Raw genomic sequence first — 20,746 nt, 5'->3', positions numbered from 1 at the left:
TAGAAGAAATTACTTAAAATAGTTTTTTTTTTCATTCAATTTCTTGATCAATATTTGTTCTGCTGCAAACATTGGATTTTGTTGGAATAGGTTTGTGGGAACTGGATGATCTGCTCTTCATGTGGGAGCCTATATTGATCAGGAGTGATTGCTGCTTTCTTCTGGTCTAATATGAGATTTTTAAATCTAAAATGATCATGGACAATCTAACTTTGTCCTAAACTCAAAAGTTCGTGGGAAGCTGGGAAAATCTTACATTTTTTAAGGGCTCTCATTTAGAAGAGTTTTAGATTCAGAGCAATGGGTATAAATAGCAAAAAGATAAATTTACATTACATATAAGAAAAAGCTTCCTAAACAATCCTAAACTGGAATCAGCCATTTTCTGAGTTAGTTCATTCTCCTTCATTGTAGGCCTTCAAAGAAAGAATGGATAAGCACTTATTTGATATATTGTAGAGTACATTTTTTTTAGATATGAATTAGACTGGATGACAACTGAGTTTTCTTCAAATTCTGCAGTGATTCTGTAAATGGAACAGGAAAAGAGGTTTTCTTGACAATTGCACTCATAGTTCCTCTTCAATGAAAAAACCAGAAGATTGTAGAAGGGTAGTTGAGCAAAAGAATATGGGGTGGCAAGAGCTTAGTAATCCCTGAGGATAAGATTTTTAGATCTATCACTTTTATTATTTACCACTTGAGGATGTCTAACAAATATTTGGGTTTTTTATGTTAGTCATTTTTTTTAATAATTATAATTTTTTATTGACAGAGCCCATGCCTGAGTAATTTTTTACAACATTAGCCCTTGTACTCACTTCTGTTCCGACTTTTCCCCTCCCTCCCTTCACCCCTTCCCCGACATGGCAAGCAGTCCTAGACATGTTAAATATGTCACAGTATATCCTAGATACAATATATGTATGCAGAACCGAACAGTTCTCTTGTTGCACAGGAAGAATTGGATTCAGAAGGTAAAACTAACCTGGAAAGAAGAACCAAAATGCAAACAGTTTATATTCATTTCTCAGTGTTCTTTCTTTGGGTGTAGCGGCTTCTGTCCCTCATTTATTCATTGAAACTGAGTTAGATCTCTTTGTCAAAGATATCCACTTCCATCAGAATCCATCCTCATACCGTATTGTTGTTGAAGTATATAATGATCTCCTGGTTCTGCTCATTTCATTTAGCATCAGTTCATGTAAGTCTCTCCAAGTCTCTCTGTATTCATCCTGCTGGTCATTTCTTACAGAACAATAATATTCCATAACATTCATATACCACAATTTACCCAACCATTCTCCAATTGATGGGCATCCATTCATTTTCCAGTTTCTAGCCACTACAAACAGGGCTGCCACAAACATTTTGGCACATACAGGTCCCTTTCCCTTCTTTAGGATCTCTTTGGGGTATAAGCACAGTAGTAGCACTGCTGGATCAAAGGGTATGCACAGTTGGAAAACTTCTTGGGCATAATTCCAGATTGCTCTCCAGAATGGTTGGATTCGTTCACAATTCCACCAACAATGTATCAGTGTTCCAGTTTTCCCACATCCCCTCCAACAATCGTCATTATTTTTTCCTGTCATCTTAGCCATTCTGACAGGTGTATAGTGGTATTTCAGAGTTGTCTTAATTTGCATTTCTCTGATCAACAGTGATTTGGAACACTCTTTCATATGAGTAGAAATAGTTTCTATTTCATCATCTGAAAATTGTCTGTTCATATCCTTTGACCATTTATCAATTGGAGAATGGTTTGATTTCTTAAAAATTAGAGTCAATTGTCTATATATTTTGGAAATGAGACCTTTATTAGAACCTTTAACTGTGAAGATGTTTTCCCAGTTTGTTGCTTCCCTTCTAATCTTGTTTGCATTAGTTTTGTTTGTAAAAAGGCTTTTTAATTTTATGTAATCAACATTTTCTATTTTGTGATCAGTAAGGATCTCTAGTTCATCTTTGGCCACAATTTTCTTCCTCCTCCACAAGTTTGAGAGATAAACTATCCTATGTTCCTCTAATTTATTTATAATCTCATTCTTTATTCCTAAATCATGGACCCATTTTGATCTTATCTTGGTATATGATGTTAAGTGTGGGTCCATGCCTAATTTCTGCCATACTAATTTCCAGTTATCCCAGCAGTTTTTGTCAAATAATGCATTTTTATCCCAAAAGTTAGCATCTTTGGGTTTGTCGAACACTAGATTGTTGTAGTTGACTATTTTATCTTCTGAATCTAACCTATTCCACTGATCAATTAATCTATTTCTTAGCCTATACCAAATGGTTTTGGTAACTGCTTGCTTTATAATATAGTTTTAGAGCAGGTACAGTTAGGCCACCTTCATTTGATTTTTTTTTTCATTAATTCCCTTGAGATTCTCGACCTTTTATTGTTCCATATGACTTCTGTTATTTTTTCTAGATCATTAAAATATTTTCTTGGAAGTCTGATTGGTATAGAACTAAATAAATAGATTAGTTTAGGTAGTATTATTATATTCGCTCGGCCTATCCAAGAGCACTTAATATTTTTCCAATTATTTAAATCTGACTTTATTTGTGTGGAAAGTTTTTTGTAATTTTTCTCATGTAATTCCTGACTTTCCTTTGGTAGATAGGTTCCCAAATATTTTATCCTATCGACAGTTATTTTGAATGGAATTTCTCGTTGTATCTCTTGATGTTGGATTTTGTTCGTGGTATATAAAAATACTAAGGATTTATGTGGATTTATTTTGTATCCTGCAAATTTGCTAAAGTTGTGAATTATTTCTAATAGCTTTTTAATAGCATCTCTGGAGTTCTCTAAGTATACCATCATATCATCTGCAAAGAGTGATAGTTTGGTTTCCTCACTGCCTGCTCTAATTCCTTTAATCTCTTTCTTGACTCTTATTGCCAAGATTAGCGTTTCTAATACAATATTGAATAATAATGGTGATAGTGGGCAACCTTGCTTCACTCCAGGTCTTACTGGGAAAGGTTCTAGTTTTTTCCCTATTGCATATGATGCTTACTAATGGTATTAAATATATGCTCCTGACTATTTTACAGAAACGCCCATTTATTCCTATCCTCTCAAGTGTTTTTATTAGGAATGGATGTTGAATTTTATCAAATGTTTTTTCTGCGTCTATTGAGATGATCATATAATTTTTGTTAGTTTGGTTATTGATCTAGTCAATTATGCTAATAGTTTTCCTAATATTGAAGCAGCCCTGCATTCATGGTATAAATCTCCTGGGGATGATTTTCTGTAATCTTTTTGCTAATATTTTAGTTAAGATTTTAACATCAATATTCATTAGGGAGATTGATCTATAATTTTCTTTCTCTGTTTTCAATCTACTTAGTTTAGGTATCAGTATCATGTCTGCGTCATAAAAGGAATTTTGTAGGACTCCTTCAATCTCTATTTTTTCAAATAATTTATATAGAATTGGAGTTAATTGTTCTTTAAATGTTGGGTAGAATTCACATGTAAATCCATCTGGTTCTGGGGATTTTTTCTTAGGGAGTTGGCTAATTGCTTGTTCTATTTCTTTTTCTAAAATGGGACTATTTAGTTTATTCATTTCTTCCTCTGTTAATCTGGGCAAGCTATATTTTTGAAGGTATTCTTCCATTTCATTTAAGTTGTCGAATTTATTGCCATAAAGTAGGGCAAAGTAACTCCTCATTATTGCTCTAATTTCTTCTTCGTTAGTGGCAAGTTCTCCCTTTTCATTTTTAAGACTAACAATTTGATTTTTCTTTTTCCTTTTTTAATCAGATTTACTAAGGGTTTGTCTATTTTGTTGGTTTTTTCAGAGAACCAACTCTTAGTTTTATTAATTAATTTAATAGTTTTTTTACTTTCAATTTTATTAATTTTTCCTTTTATTTTTAGAATTTCAAGTTTAGTGTTTGACTGGGGGTTTTTAATTTGTTCCTTTTCTAGCATTTTTAGTTACAAGCCCAAATCATTGACCTTCTCTTTCTTTATTTTATGCAAGTAAACCTCTAGAGATATGCAATTTCCCCTTATTACTGTTTTGGCTGCATCCCACACATTTTGGTATGACATCTCATTATTGTCATTTTCTTGGGTGAAGTTATTAATTATGTCTATGATTTGCTGTTTCCCCCAATCATACTTTAGTTTCCAGTTATTTTTTGGTCTTTTTTTTCCCCTGGCTTTTTTTTTAATGTAATTTTCATTGCATCGTGATCTGAAAAGGATGTATTTAATATTTGTGCCTTACTGCATTTGAGTTTGAGGTTTTTATGTCCTAATATATGGTCAATTTTTGTATAGGTTCCCTGAACTGCTGAGAAGAAAGTGTACTCCTTTCTGTCTCCATTTCGTTTTCTCCAGAGATCTATCATATCTAACTTTTCTAGTATTCTATTTACCTCTTTGACTTCTTTCTTATTTATTTTGTGGTTTGATTTATCTAATTCTGAGAGTGCAAGGTTGAGATCTCCCACTATTATAGTTTTGCTGTCTATTTCTTCCTGTAGTTCACTTAATTTCTCTTTTAAGAATTTAGATGCTACACCACTTGGTGCATATATGTTTAATATTGATATTGCTTCATTATCTATACTACCTTTTAGAAAGATATAGTGCCCTTCCTTATCTCTTTTAATTAGATCAATTTTTGCTTTTGCTTGATCTGAGATCAGGATGGCTACCCCTGCTTTTTTTTTACTTCACCTGAAGCATAGTAGATTCTGCTCCAACCTTTTACTTTTACTCTGCATGTATCTCCCTGCTTCAGGTGTGTTTCCTGTAAACAACATATTGTAGGATTCTGGCTTTTAATCCATTCTGCTAACCACTTCCTCTTTATGGGGGAGTTTACCCCATATACATTTATGGTTAAAATTACCAATTCTGTATTACTGGCCATCTTGTTAACCCCTGTTTATGCTTTTCTCCCTTCCTTCCCCCTTACCTCCCTCCCCAGGATTAAATTTGTGAGCACCACTTGCTTCTCACAGCCCTCTCTGTTTAGTATCCCTCCCCCCTGCCTTAGAATTCCTCCCCCTATCTTACTCTTTATCCTCACAATTTCTGCATTCCCTTCTGCTTAGCTTATTACTTCCCTTTTCTTTCTTTTTTTTTTCTTTTCTTTTTTTTATGTAATAACTTTTTATTGACAGAACCCATGCCAGGGTAATTTTTTACAATATTATCCCTTGTACTCACTTCTGTTCCGATTTTTCCCCTGCCTCCCTCCACCCCCTCCCCCAGATGGCAAGCAATCCTATACATGTTAAATAGGTTATAGTATATCCTAGATACAATATATGTGTGCAGAACCAAACAGTTCTCTTGTTGCACAGGGAGAATTAGATTCAGAAGGTATAAATAACCTGGGAAGAAAAACAAAAATGCAAGCAGTTTACATTCATTTCCCAGTGTTCTTTCTTTGGGTGTAGCTGCTTCTGTCCATGCTTGATCAATTTAAACTGAGTTAGATCTCTTTGTTGAAGAAATCCACTTCCATCAGAATACATCCTCATACAATATTGTTGTTGAGGTATATAATGATCTCCTGGTTCTGCTCATTTCACTTAGCATTAGTTGATGTAAATCTCACCAGTCCTCTCTGTATTCATCCTGCTGGTCATTTCTTACAGAACAATAATATTCCATAACATTCATATACCACAATTTATTCAGCCATTCTCCAAATGATGGGCATCCATTCATTTTCCAGTTTCTAGCCACTACTAACAGGGCTGCCACAAACAATTTGGCACATACAGGTCCCTTTCCCATCTTTATTATCTCTTTGGGGTATAAGCCCAATAGAAACACTGCTGGATCAAAGGGTATGCACAGTTTGATAACTTTTTGAGCATAATTCCAAATTGCTCTCCAGAATGGCTGGATAGTGTTCACAATTCCACCAACAATGTATCAGTGTCCCTGTTTTCCCACATCCCCTCTAACATTCCACATTATATTTCCCTGTCATTCTAGCCAATCTGACAGGTGCGTAGTGGTATCTCAGAGTTGTCTTAATTTGCATTTCTCTGATTAATAATGATTTGGAGCATATTTTCATATGGCTAGAAATAGTTTTAATTTCTTTGTCTGAGAATTGTCTGTTCATATCCTTTGACCATTTATCAATTGGAGAATGGCTTTATTTCTTATAAATTAGAGTCATTTCCTCTATATATTTTGGAAATGAGGACTTTATCAGAACCTTTGACTATACAAATGTTTTCCCAGTTTATTGTTTCCCTTCTAATCTTGTCTGCATTAGTTTTGTTTGTACAAAAACTTTTCAATTTGATATAATCAAAATTTTCTATTTTGTAGTCAATAGTGATCTTTAGTTCTTCTTTGGTCATAATTTCCTTCCTCTTCTACAGGTCTGAGAGGCAAACTATCCTATACTTATTTATACTCTCATTCTTTATGCCTAGGTCATGAACCCATTTTGATCTTGGTGTATGGTGTTAAGTGTGGGTCAATGCCTAGTTTCTGCCATACTAGTTTCTAATTTTCCCAGCAATTTTTGCCAAACTGAGTTCTCATCCCCAAAACTGGGGTCTTTGGGTTTGCCAAACACTAGATTATTAAAGTTATTGGCTGTTTTGTCCTTTGAACCTAACCTATTCCATTGATCATATTCCTTCCCTTTTCACTTTTCCCTTCCCACTTTTCAATGAGTTGGGAGAAGTTTCACCATAAATCAAATATGTCTAATATTTTTCTCTTTAAGCCAATTCTGATGTCAGTAAGATACACACTATATTCATCTCCCTCCATTCTTTCTCTCAGATATTATAGGTTTCCTTTGCCTCTTTGTGGGATGTAGTACCCCCACTTTATCCTTTTTCTGGTACAATTTCCTTTCTACCTCTAGTTTCTAGAACAAAGTATACATGTATTCTTTATGTATCTTTATGCAGAAATATAGTTCCCAAGATTTCTTTTTACCTTTTTAGGTTTCTCTTGAGTTCCTTATTTGTAGATCAAACTTTTTGTTAAGTTCTGGTTTTTTCATCAAAAATAGGTGAAATTCATTTATTTTGTTGAATGTCCATCTTCTTCCCTGGAAAAAGATGCTCATTCTGGCTGGGTAAGTTATTTTTGGTTGCATACCAAATTCCTTGGACTTTTGGAATATCATATTCCAGGCCCTTCGATCCTTTAATGTGGATGCTGCCAGAGCCTGGGTAATCCTTATTGTGGCTCCTCTATATTTGAATTGGTTTTTTTCTAGCCGCTTGCAGTATTTTTTCCTTCGTCTGATAGTTCTGGCATTTGGCCACTATATTTCTTGGCGTTTTGATTTTAGGATCCCTTTCAGTAGGTGATTGATGAATTCTTTCCATTTCTATTTTACCCTCTGTTTCTATGACTTCTGTACTGTTCTCTTTGAAAATTTCCTGGAAAACAGTGTTCAGGTTCTTTTTTTCATCATACTTTTCTGGTAGTCCAATAATTCTCACGTTGTCTCTCCTAGATCTATTTTCCAGGTCTGTTGTTTTCCCAAGAAGGTATTTGACATTTTTTCCCATTATTTCATGTTTTTGGTTTTGCTTGACTGATTCTTGTTGTGTCCTTGAGTCATTCAATTCCATTTGTTCGATTCTGATTTTCAATGAAGCATTTTCTTCCCTCACTTTTTTTATATCTTTTTCTAATTGTTCAATTGAGTTTTTAAGTGAGTTGTTTTGTTCTATGGAATTTTTTTTTATTTTGCCAATTTTATTTTTTGGAGAGCTATTTTCTGTTTCCAGTTCACTAATTCTATTTTTCAACGATTTGATTTCTTTATCCACTCTGTCTTTAAATGAGTGAGATGACTTCTCCAGACTCTCTTGCCAAGCCTCCCTCTGCTTTTCCCATTTTTCTTCTAGCTCTCTTGTGAGAGCCTTTATAATTTCTTCTATGAGATTCATCTGTGTTGAGGACCAGATGATATCCTCCTTTGGGGATTCAGCTGGAGACAGTCTGTTTTTAATCTCCTCAGGGTTTAGAGACTGCTCTTTGTCCTATAGAAGCTATCAATGGTTAAGATCCGTTTAAATTTTTTGCTCATTTTGTCAGAGAAGAATCAGACAAACTAGCAAAGAAGAAAAAAAAACCCAAATGGAATCTGCTGTTTTTGGGGGGAAGGGGGTTGGGTGGTGTTACTGAGCTTCCTCTGCAGACTGCAGAGGGGCAGCAGTGAGGCACTAGCAGGACTGTGCTGTGCCTGTGCTCTGAGACTCTGGGAGTGTGCTGAGACACTGTAGGGGAGGGGTGGCCAGGTCCCAAGAGACTCTAGCTGTCTGGGGTTGTATTCTTCAACCCCTGCATTTTTAGCTTCTCTGCTTGTCTACTGGCTTGCTGCCAGGGCAAAGTATCCAATACTATAGCAAAGCTCTCCCTGCAAAGACGACTGAGATCACACCCCCACCTCACTCTGGTCTGCTCAGCTGTGAGCTGCCTGCTGCGTTTTTGCTGCTGTTGCCTGTCCACAGCCACCCCAGATCTAAAACTGTCCCGCCCTCAAGCAAAAACAAACCTTTCCTGGAGAATTTCAAGGATATCTTCTCTTGGTGATTATTTATGGGGGGGTTTTCAGTCAAGCATTAATCTAGAGGCTTGTCATGAAATGAATTCTAAGAGAAACGTGGAACTTACACAGATGTGTGCCTCCTCTCTGCCATCTTGGCTGGAAGTCCCAGGAACTCTAACAAATATTTGTTGATAAATAATCAAATACTTAATATTTAAGCATTCAAATACTTTTTTAAAAATAATACTTTTTTACTTTCAAAATATATGCAAAGATAGTTTTCAACATTCCCCGTAGCAAAACCTTATGCTCCAAATTTTTCTCCCTCCTCCCTATACCCCATACCTAGACAGAAAGTAATTCAATATATGTTATCATGTATAATTCTTCTATACATTTTTCTACATTTCTCAAGGCATTCAAAGTATTGAAAGGAAGTTAGGTGCTTGTGGTGTTCTCTTCTTTTTTATAATATAATGGTTCTCTCTGAGAGCAGGTTTCTTGGGGAGGTTTTCTGGAGGCAGTCTTAGTTTCAGTTCAGAGTAATAATCACTTAAAACACAGCCAGGAGTTAAAATCCAGTCTTTTATTATGTCCTTCAAAGTCTTGAGCTTCAGCCCCCAGCTCCTCCGAATGTCTCCAGCCAGCCACAAAGGGGGAATATGGAATGAATCTGTCTCTGCCATCAAGAGTGGGCTTCTGTCTCTCCCAGAGTGCTCTTTGGGCCCTGAGAGCTTCTTGCTTATATGCTGTACACTGAGTACACACCAATCATATTATATCACTGGGAAACCATTATTTGTTGTAGGATTAAATCAATGCTAAACTAGATTTAACCATTGTCTCCTTAATTCCACTTGTTTCAAGTTCTGGCCCATAACATCTCCTTGTAGGATCAGATCCATCATACTGAACCATGCTAAATTAGATAATTATTGTCTCTAACAATTCTAATGACTTAACACTTTGTAAGGATTCCAACAGGTACTATATATTATAGTGGAATTTCCATCTAAGTATAAGACCTGTGTCACTACCTGTTGACTTTTGGCAATTTATTTAATTTTTCCAGGCCTTTATTTACTCTTCTGTAAAATGAAAGGATTGTGATTTCTAAGAATAATTATGTGATTTCTAAGAACCCTTCCAATTCTAATATTCTGCCATTCTATTCACACATCTTCTATATTGCATTATATTGTTTGTGAATCAGTTATTAAAACAAACATTTATTAAATACCTACTATGTGATAGGCTTATTAAAGCATAATATGATACATAAATAGAGATATTGTTAATTCTGCTTAGCTTGGCTGACCTTGAAATCTTCATAAGAAATGGTGAGAATGGTTTGAACAAGAAGATAGAAAAAGGTGATTTCACTGGTTTGGTCAAGATTATGAGACTTCTCATGGCTCTTAAAGAACGACAGAGTAGCACTGATGAAATGTTTGAGCCCTTGAAACACACAATTGAACTACTGAAGATCTATGAACAAGAATTGCCTGATGCAGTATTTAAGCAGCTAGAAGTAAGTATATATTTTTTCTAATCATCAAGGGCAAATTGAAGGAAAATATGATTAGGAAGATATATATTGCAAAATTTAATTATGAGGTGGCTTAAGGTGAGAAACTGAGGACTTGAGGGTTAATTCAAGACTATATACTTGAAAACTGTTCAGTGAACATAGAGGCACTGTAGAAGGCATCTGGTTTTGGGGTGGGAAAAACTTTTTTAATACTAGTATGAAAAAATGTCAAAAAGAAAAAGAAACAATCAGAAGAGTAGAAAATATGCAATCAAATGTTAAAAGGTATATAGAAGGGAAAAGCCAAGATGGCAGAATAAAGGCAGGGACTTAAATGAGCTCTCCTAAATTCCTCTGAAAAGAACTTTAAAATAATGCTCAAAATGAATTTTGAAGAAGAATCAACAAAAGGACATGGTGAAACAACTTTCAAGATAAACAAGAAAGACATATCAAAAAGGATTTGATAAGGTAAAAGTGTTTACATTCCCATATCAGAAGAGGATATTGGTAATCCATAAGAATTTTAAAGGGGGAAGTAGTAAAATGGGGTAAATTATCTCATATGAGAGAAGAACAAAAGAACTTTTACAGTGGAGGGACGAGGGAGGATTGATGATGAAAGTTCAAAGAGGAATAACATACACATTCAGAGGAGTATAGAAACTTATCCTATTGGGTAAATATTTATGGTAGTTCTTGGTGGTGACAAAGAATCAGAAATTAAGTGGATGCCCATCAATTGGGGATTGGCTAAACAAGTTGCACTATATGATTGTGATGGAATACTATTGTGCTATAAGAAATAACATGTAATTTCATTAATGAATATGGATGCCAAAATCTTAAATACGTGTTAAAAGTTACAATATTGTATTCCAAAGCTTATACATTATGATCAAGTGAGATTTATACTAGGAATGCAGATGATTTAACATAAGGAAAACATTTTAATATAATTGATTATATCTATATTAAAATTTTTTAAATAATATGTTATGTATATGCACATATATATGACATGCATATGTCAAATAAAATTCAACATTCATTTTTATTAAAAAAAATTAAAAGTATTGGAATAAATGAATTTTCCTTAAATTGAAAAAAATAATTCATCTAAAACCATCAGCAAGCATTATTTGTAATGGGGATAAACTAGAAGCTTTCTCAGTAAATTTGGATATGAAACAACAATGCCTACTGTCACCAACATTGTTTAATATTTTATTGGAAATTTTAGAAATAAGAGAAGAAAAAGAAATAGAGGGAATCACAGTAGAGAATGAAGTAATAAAACTCTGTTTTTGTAGATGATATGATCATATACTTCTAAATTCCCTAAGATGCAACTAAAAAATTAGTTGAAACAATAATTTTAGCAAAGTAGCAAGATATAAAGTAAATCCACACAAATTGTCAGCATTCCTATGTGGCATAAAGAAAAGTCTACAACAAGAGATAGTAAAAAAACAAATACTCCATTGAAAATAACTCAATAGCATAAAATACCTGGATGTATACCTGTCAAAGAAAACTCAGGAATTATAAGCAAAATTATTTTTTAAAATTTATACAAATAAGAACAGGTTTAAATAATTGAAGAAATATTAACTCTTCATGAGTAAACATGGCCAATATAATAAAAATGACAATTTTACCCAAAGTCAATATCATCTTAATTAAATTAGAAAAAATAATAAAAATTCATTTGGAAAAAATGAATATGTCAGAATTTCAAAGTAAGTAATAAAAAATTAAATTAGCAATACCACATACTATATTATTATTATTATAAGACAGTAATTATCAAAACTATCTGCCTCTAAGAATTAATAAGGTAGATCAAACAGATTAGAATAGAGATACAATTTACAACAGCAAATAAACATAATAATCATTTATTTGACAAGTATAAAGACTTAAGATTTGGGGATAAGAATTCATTATTTGGTAAGCATTGTTGGGAAAATCAGAAAGGAGTATGGCAAAAACTGGGCATAGACCAAGGTCTTACATAATTTATCAAGATCTGATCAAAGTGGATACATTATCTAGACATAGAGATTTTACATGAAAATTTAGAATACAGAACATATTATGTACAGACTTATAGATGGGTGAACAGTTTATAAATAAACAAGAGATAAGAGCAAAGTTAGGTGTAAAATTTATAATTTTGATAACATAAATTAAAAAAGTTTTGTACAAATAAGACAAGTGTAGGCAATACCACCAAAGGGAAGCAGAAAATTAGAGAAAGAAAGTTTATATTTTATCAGATAAAGATTCTCATATCTAGTATGTATAAAGGACTTAATTGAATCTATAAGAATATGAACCTTTTCCCAATTGATAAATGATCAATATATATGAATAGGCTTTTTTAATTGAAGAAATCAAAATAACATAGTTATATGAAAAATGCTCTATATATCATTATTGATTAGAAAATGCACATTAAAACAACTTTGAGATATCGTTTTACTCTTACCAGATTACCTAAAATGGTAGAAGGGGAAAACAACAAATGTTGGCAAGGACGTGGAAAAATTGGGACACTAATTCATGGAATTGTGAAATGAACCAACTGTTTTAGAGAACAAACTGGAATTGTGCCCCAAATTATTAAACTTAAACTACCTATACCCTTTGACCTATCAATACTACTACTTGATTTATTTCCAAAGATGATTAGGGAAGAAGGAAAAGAATCTGTATGTTCTAAAATATTTATAGCAGCTCTCTTTGTGGTGGAAAAAGAACTGGAAATTGTGGAAGTCTGTCAATTATGGGATCCTGTCAATTGTGGAATGACTAAATAAGCTGTAGATATGATTATGATGGAATATTATTGTGCTGGAAGGAATGATCAACTCAGTGATGTAGAAAAGTACAGAAAGACTTGCATAAAGTTTTGAAGACTAAAATGAACAGAACCAAGAAAGCATTGTATATAGTAACCATAATTTTGTTTTAAGAATGATTTTGAGCAAATAATTTATTTTTACTATTCTAAATATCTAAATTAAATATAAAGGACATATGAAGAAAGATGCTATCTGCATCCAAAGGAAAAATTGATAAATAGAATTATTTAGAAAATCATTTTTATATGTATGTATGTATGTAATCTAATGGTAGCTATCTCTGTAGGGGGAGAATAAAATGAAAAAAATATATAAATTTATACAATAGTGTATATTTGAAAGGAATGGCAAGTTATACATGAATTGCAGTTTCATGTGCAATCATCTTTTTATTGTACTATATAAGGGAAATACTTATATTATTTCATTAATTAAAATTTTAAATAAAAAAAAAGAAATGATGAGCAAGATACTTTCAAAAAAACCTGGAGGGACTTACATTAACTGACGCAAAATGAAGTAGGAACAAGGAAAACATCACACATTGTAACAGCAATATTGGTGGTGATCAATGAAGAATGACTTAGCTATTAATGATCCAAGGACATTCTAAAAGACTTATATTGAAAAATGCTATCTATCTCTAGACAAAGAACTGAAAAGGTCTGAATGCAAATCAAAATATATTTTTTTTAAATTTTATTTTTCTTGGTTCTTTTTTTTGTCTGATTTCTTTCACAACATTAATAATATGGAAATAGGTTTTGCATAACATATCAAAATGCTTGTCTTCTCAATGAGTGGGGATGAGAGATAAAGAATTTGGAACTCAAAATTTTAAAAATAAATATGAAAACGTGTTCTTAGATGTAATTGTAAAAAATAAAATATAAAAAAAGTTATGTAAAAAGATAGATAAATACCTGATCACATAGAATATTGGGGAATGCATGAAGAAATGTGTTAGAGGTTAAAGAAAAAAAAAGAGTAAGAGGTTAAAGTAAAAAAAAAATAAACAAGTACTGAGGTTGACATAGGGGAATTAGAAAAAGAAAAAAAAAAGATATTAAATAGAGGTAAGTCAGAGCATCTAGATGGCTCAGTGGATACAGTCAGGAGGACCTGAGATTTGAACTCAACTACTTAACACTTAAGACTCCCTAGCTGTGTGACCCTGGGCAAGTCACTTAACCCCAATTGCCTCAGTAAAAAGAAAAAAAGAAAAGAAAAGAAAAATAAAAGAAAGAAAGAAAGAAAAGAAAAGGAAAGAAAAAAAAAAAGGTAACAGAAGTCAGATACTTAATACTTAAGACTTCCTAGCTATGTGACCCTGGGAAAGTCACTTAACCCCAATTGCCTCAGTTAAAAAAAAAGGGGGGGGGGGGAAGGTAACAGAAGTCAATAGGATAAGAAGACAATTGTTAAATAATAGAATCCTATTATGGAAACATTCTGATAGAGTTAAGTAAAAGAAACGCAGATTGTTTTCTTACATGATAAGGCAGGGGAGAAAGTATAGTATAGTCACACTGAGATGTTCCTTGCAGGAATTACCAGAGAAATGGAACAATATAAAGAAGATGGCAATCATGATGAAACAACATGTAGCGCCACTGCAGGAAGATGAAGTAACAGCTCTACGTCAAAAATGTGCTGCTTTTGGTGTGGAACAGCATACATTCCGAGAGCAATTCCACAAAGAAGCCCCCTTCAGGTACTGACAGACTCACCTAAGCTGTGTCTTGATGCCTGCCTTCCAATTTTAAATTAAAAAACTGTTCTTGGTAATTGCAATTATTATGAATTGGTGACCTTTCTGTTGTAGAATCTATTTTAGAATAAAGATTAATCAGTGGTAACCAGCAATTCCACAAATATGTATGAAGTGTCCCCTCTAGGCATGGCACTGTGCAAGTCCATGGAGATAAAAAGATTAAAATTACAGTTACTACTCTCAAGGACCACCCACCTTTCAGTCTGATAATGAAGATTAAGGAAGGCTGTGTTGGACAAGAAAAAGAGCACTCCAGAGAGAGGGGATTTATGTTTAAATTCCAGGTGTTTAAGACCTGTGGGACCTTGAACAAACTATTTAACTTCACTTGGCCTCAATTTCTTTATCTGTAAAGTGAGGAGTTAAATTGCCTCTGAGGTCCCTTCCAGTTGTAGATTTATATCCCAAACTGAATGTATTATTGTTCCTTTAAAATGTGCCTCTTCTAACTTCCCTATTTCTGTTGATGTTATCAAAATTTTCCTATTTTCTCAGGCTTGAAACCATAAAGATTTCCTTATTCTTTGATCTCTCTTCTCCAATTAGTTGGCAGTTTCTCCCTAATACATTCCTTTCTTTCTATTAACACTATAGCCATTTAAGTCCAGGCCTTTATAACCTCTCATCTGTATTATTGAACTAGTAATTGTTCTCCCTGAATAAAAATGAAATATTTATTTTCATACTTATGTCCTTACTTGTTTGTTAACTACTTAAAGGGCAAATATTGTACCCTTTTTCATCTTTGCATTGCCAGTACCACATTCATTGTCTCTACAATAGGTTCTTAATAAGCCTTTATTGAATTAGAACTCCTATTGGCTATTACAGCCTCTGCATATGTTATAGTTTCTTTTATATATGTATATATTCTATGTATATATAGCTTCTGGCCTTCTAAGAATAAGGAAAAATGTCAAGTATAGTGTTCTCTTGAATTAGCACTATTACTAACTCAGGCTCCCATTCATTTTTACTATAATTTCTTCCCATGCTTCAAAATATTAAGAAGTCCCTGCAATTCTTCAGTCTTTAGAGAAAGCAGCTTGAATTTCAGATCAGTATTATAGGGAAGATTCTGGAAAATTTTCTGTAGTAAACTAAAACAGTTGCTTTTTTTTTTACTTAATAAGGAAATAAATTATGTTTTTTTAGGTATGATAGCATTAAACCTTACCAAGTCTTGGATGCAAAAAACATTCAGATCCAACAGATGGAATCTTTCATGTCTTCCATTTCTGATTCTACAAGTTTGTTTGAAGTCAACATTCCTGATTATAAACATTTAAAGCAATGCAGGAAGGATATATGCCTGCTGAAGGAACTTTGGGATATGATTGACTTGGTGAATTCTAGCATTAATGACTGGAAGGTAACCAAATGGAAGAATATAAATGTGGAGAATATGGACTCAGAATGCAAAACTTTTGCTAAACAAATCTGGAAACTTGACAAGGAGATGAGGCCTTGGGATGCTTTCACAGGGCTGGACAACACTGTGAAGAATATTTTAACATCCTTGAGAGCTGTGGCTGAACTGCAGAATCCAGCCATCAGAGAGAGGCATTGGAACCAGTTGATACAGACTACAGGTGTGAAGTTCATCATGAATGATGACACCACCCTTAACGATTTACTTAAACTTGAGCTACACAACTTTGAGGAGGAGATCCAGGGTATTGTGGACAAAGCTGTGAAAGAGATGGCCATGGAGAAAATTCTAAATGAACTAAAAAGTACTTGGATAGGTATGGAATTTCAGTATGAGCCCCATTCACGAACAACTGTCCCACTGCTAAAGTTTGATAAAGACCTTATTGAGACACTTGAAGATAACCAAGTCCAATTGCAGAACCTGATGACATCCAAGTATATAGCCTTCTTTCTGGAAGAAGTGTCTGACTGGCAGAAGAAGCTTGCAACAAGTGATACTGTCATTTCAATCTGGTTTGAAGTACAGCGCACATGGTCTCATCTGGAAAGCATTTTTATTGGGTCTGAAGATATACGAGCACAGCTTCCTAAGGTACATGGTGATTGAGAAAAATTATCTTTCACTGAGATAAGAATCAAATTATACCATTTTTAGATTCCTATTCCTTTTTTATTTTCCTTTCACTTGGTCCAGGTCAGAATTACTTCCACCATCAAAAAATGAACAAAGGAAATAGAAGAGGTGAAATTCATGACTGATAATTTTACTTGCTGACTAGCAACTGGAAAATTTTGGGTAGAAAGGGTAGTTGGAAATAAAATCTAATTATATTTTGGAATTTGTGGCTGTTGGAATGCCCTATGCCAATAATTGAAATAATAATGAAATAATAGCATTTATATTGTGCCTACTCTGTGCCAGGCGCTGTGCCAAGAATTTTACAAATATTATTGTATTTGATATCACAGAATAAGAAACTGAGGGGAAAAGAGGTAAAGCTAATTTGCTCAAGGTTATATAGCTTGTATCCAAGGCTGTATTTGAAATAAGATCTTCCTGACGCGACCCAGTTCTAATTCCACACTCCTAATTCAAAGTAAAACTCATGATTAGCCAAATACAAGTACATCATAATTAGATACTTCTCCAAAGTACTGGAGTTTATAAAGTGAACTAAATGATAAATTACATACTATACACAGCCAAAGACCACACATACATATTCTCTGCCAATTATTACCTATTGTCTTTCCTTCTTTGAGTTTTCACTTTATCCTTATCTCTAATTATCCTCTTTGATTCATTCTAATTTCCTTATCTCAGTTGTACATTATAGAAATTGTGCTGCTACTTTTTAATAGACTATTAGTATATGTCATTTGTTGATTAATTCAATCCAGAAGACTCCATCTTGCAAATGGTTATGTTCTAAAACATAATTCAGTTGCTTAGAGCTTAAAGTACATTTTCCCTTAAAAAAAATATCATAAATAGTGGTTAGATATCTAAGTTAGTCCACAGAATTCCATTTAGCCTTTAATTTGTACATATACATAAGTACAATGAAAAAAGTAATAAAAGGGAATAGAGTTGCAATGCCAATAATACATACCCTAAACTAATGCCAAATGACTAGTGATTAGGAATATTAGGTGACATGGATGATGGAAGGGAAAACAAAATAGCTGCTGAAGATTCCAAGCCAGCTTAGAGATATGTCTGCAGATGAGAGAACTGCCCTGCCATTGTGAGGGAGATGAGATGAGAGATATATTTTTCTTTTTCTTTTTTTTTTTTAATTTTTATTTATTTATTTATTTATTTTTATTTAATAGCCTTTTATTTACAGGATATATACACGGGTAACTTTACGATTAACAATTAAACCTCTTTTCCAATTTTCACCTCTTTCCCCCCCCCCTCCCTAGATGGGGATGACCCGTGATTTAAATATATTAAAATATAAATTAGAACAAATAAATATACCACCAAAAGTTATTTTGCTGTACAAAAAGAATCAGATTAAATATTGTACAATTAGCTTTGAAAAATAAAAATGCAGGTGTGCATAAATATAGGGATTGGGAATTCAATGTAATGGTTTTAGTCATCTCCGAGTTCTTTTTCAGGCTAGCTAGTTCAGTTCATTACTGCTCCATTAGAAATGATTTGGTTGATCGTTCTGAGGGATGGCCTGGTATAGCGGTCATCATATAGTATTGTTGAAGTATATAATGATCTCCTGGTCCTCTCTTTCCCAGCATCAGTTCGGTAAATCTCTCCAGACCTGTCTGAAATTATCCTGTTGGTCATTTTTCCAGAACAGTAATATTCCAATTCATATACCACAATTTATTCAGCCATTCTCCAACGTGGACATCCATTCAATTTCAGTTTTTAGCCACTACAAAAAGGGCTGCCACAAACATTCGTGCACTGGTCCTTTCCCTTCTTTATAACTTTTGGATATAATCCCAGTAGTAACACTCTGGATCAAAGGGTATGCACAGTTTGATAACTTTTTGAGCATAGTTCCAAACTCTTCCAAAATGGTTGGATTCGTTCACAACTCCACCAACAATGCATCAATGTCCCAGTTTTCCCGCATCCCCTCCAACAATCATCATTATTTTTTCCTGTCATCTTAGCCAATCTGACAGGTGTGTAGTGGTATCTTAGAGTTGTCTTAATTTGCATTGGAGAGATATATTTTTCAATATATACTCTCAAGATCAGGATTAAATTATCTCATTTTAAAATTCTCCCTCTTTTCTTCTCATTTTCTTTAGCCCAACTCATAAACACACAGAAAGCTGACACCTTACATGAAGTTGGGGAGAGCTTAGAGGTGTAGCTTGGTAGATATATATAGATATAGATATAGATATGTTTTATTTATCTTTAATTTATCTCACTCCTTATAGAGATTGAGATGAAGGACAAAACAACCTTGATTGAAAGATTTCATTAATTAGGAGATCCCAACATGCCAATACCAATAAGAAAATAATTCCTGTGCAAGAATATGAAATTTAGACCTAGATGTGATCTGAGATAACAATTAAGGTAATATGTCGATTTTGTTGAGAAGAAAACTGAGGCCTAGGAAGTTAAGTGTCCATTGTCACTCATTTGCTAAGTGACTAAGTTAGCACTAGAACTCAGATCTTCTAATTTTGATTGCAATATTTTTTCCTTTCTACCTTACTGCTTCTCTTACATGCCACCATGATTGTTTATTAACACCTGTCTCTCATAGGCAAGATGAAAACCTCCTATTCCAGTCACTCACAGAACAAGCAATCCTTTAACCTCTTTTTTATTTAAAATTTTAATTTATGGAATAAAATAAGCATTTCCCCAACACAATACAATAAAAAGATGATTACACATGAAACTACAAATCGAACATGCATAACTTGCCATTTCTTTGGAATTATCACATAAATTTCTTTTCCTTCCCTTTTCCTTCTCCCACAACAGAGATGGCTACAATTAGAGACAACTACATACATACATACATACAAATATACATATACAATTATTCTATATTGTATACATATACAATTATTCTTGTATTCTATAGAAGAATTCTATACTTCTATATACTCATTCTTTCTTTAGATTCAGATAGCATCTTTTTTTTCAAATTGGCTATTTATAAAAATAAATTATTTGTTCAAAATCATTCTTAAAATATTGTTATTATTATATACAGTTTTTTGGATCTATTCATTTTGCTCTTCAATACTTTGTACAAGTCTTTCTGTGTTTTCCTAAATCATTGAATTCATCATTTCTTCCAACACAATAATATTCCATCACAATCATAAACCACGCACAATTGACAGGCATCCCCACAATTTCCAGTTTTTGTGCTACCACAAAGGGAGCAGCTATAAATATTTTAAAACATAGAGATTGTTTTCCTTTTTCTTCTAATCATCTTTGGAAACAGATCAAGTGGTGGTATTGCTGGGTCAAAAGGCACAGGTAGTTTAATAACTTTAGGTATAATTACAGTTTGTTCTCCAAAATAGTTAGCTCATTTCACAATTCCAAGCAACAATAAATTGATGTCCTAATTTTTCTGCATCTCTGATAACATTTGTTGCTTTCCCCTTCTGTCATTTTAAGTAATCTGGTAGGACTAAAATGATATCTCAAGGTTATTTTAATTTTTTCTAATCAATAATGATATATAGAGCATTTTCATATGACTATAAATGATTTTGATTTCTTAAATATTGGAGATCTACCTTCCACATCCTTTGACCAATTATCATTTTGAGAATTGCTCATTTTCTTATAGATTCAACAAATTTCTTTGTATATATTAGATGTTATTAGCCTTTATTAAATGATTGATACCTCTATCAAATTCATGGTCTTTAAAAAAGGGTCTTTTTTTATTAAGCATCATTAGCATACAAATTGAAAAAAGAAATTGCAAACCACCCAAGTATCTTTTCCAAGAAAATCTCATGAACAGTATGGTCCATAAGATCATGAAGAGTCAAATAGAACTGAACAACAAAGCTCACTTTGGTTAGACGTGGTTAGAGGGACTTCCAGCCAAGATAGTGGAGAGGACACACACATTTATCT

At 33.3% G+C, this 20,746-nt stretch overlaps 1 protein-coding gene across 1 annotated transcript in view; it reads left to right on the top strand.

Annotated features, from left to right (window-relative positions):
• The window catches only part of DNAH9 (dynein axonemal heavy chain 9), a 479,597-nt gene that overhangs the window by 165,757 nt on the left and 293,094 nt on the right, over nucleotides 1–20,746 (top strand). Inside the window, exons 18-20 of the mRNA XM_031965533.1 lie at nucleotides 9,837–10,059; nucleotides 14,477–14,643; nucleotides 15,859–16,729. Coding sequence (XP_031821393.1) covers nucleotides 9,837–10,059; nucleotides 14,477–14,643; nucleotides 15,859–16,729 — 1,261 coding nt within the window. The remainder of the gene's footprint in view (nucleotides 1–9,836; nucleotides 10,060–14,476; nucleotides 14,644–15,858; nucleotides 16,730–20,746) is intronic.

The sequence above is a fragment of the Sarcophilus harrisii genome, chromosome 4 (genome assembly GCF_902635505.1).
Source record: "Sarcophilus harrisii chromosome 4, mSarHar1.11, whole genome shotgun sequence".
NCBI lineage: Eukaryota > Metazoa > Chordata > Mammalia > Dasyuromorphia > Dasyuridae > Sarcophilus > Sarcophilus harrisii.
This window is presented reverse-complemented; position numbering and strand designations above follow the sequence as displayed.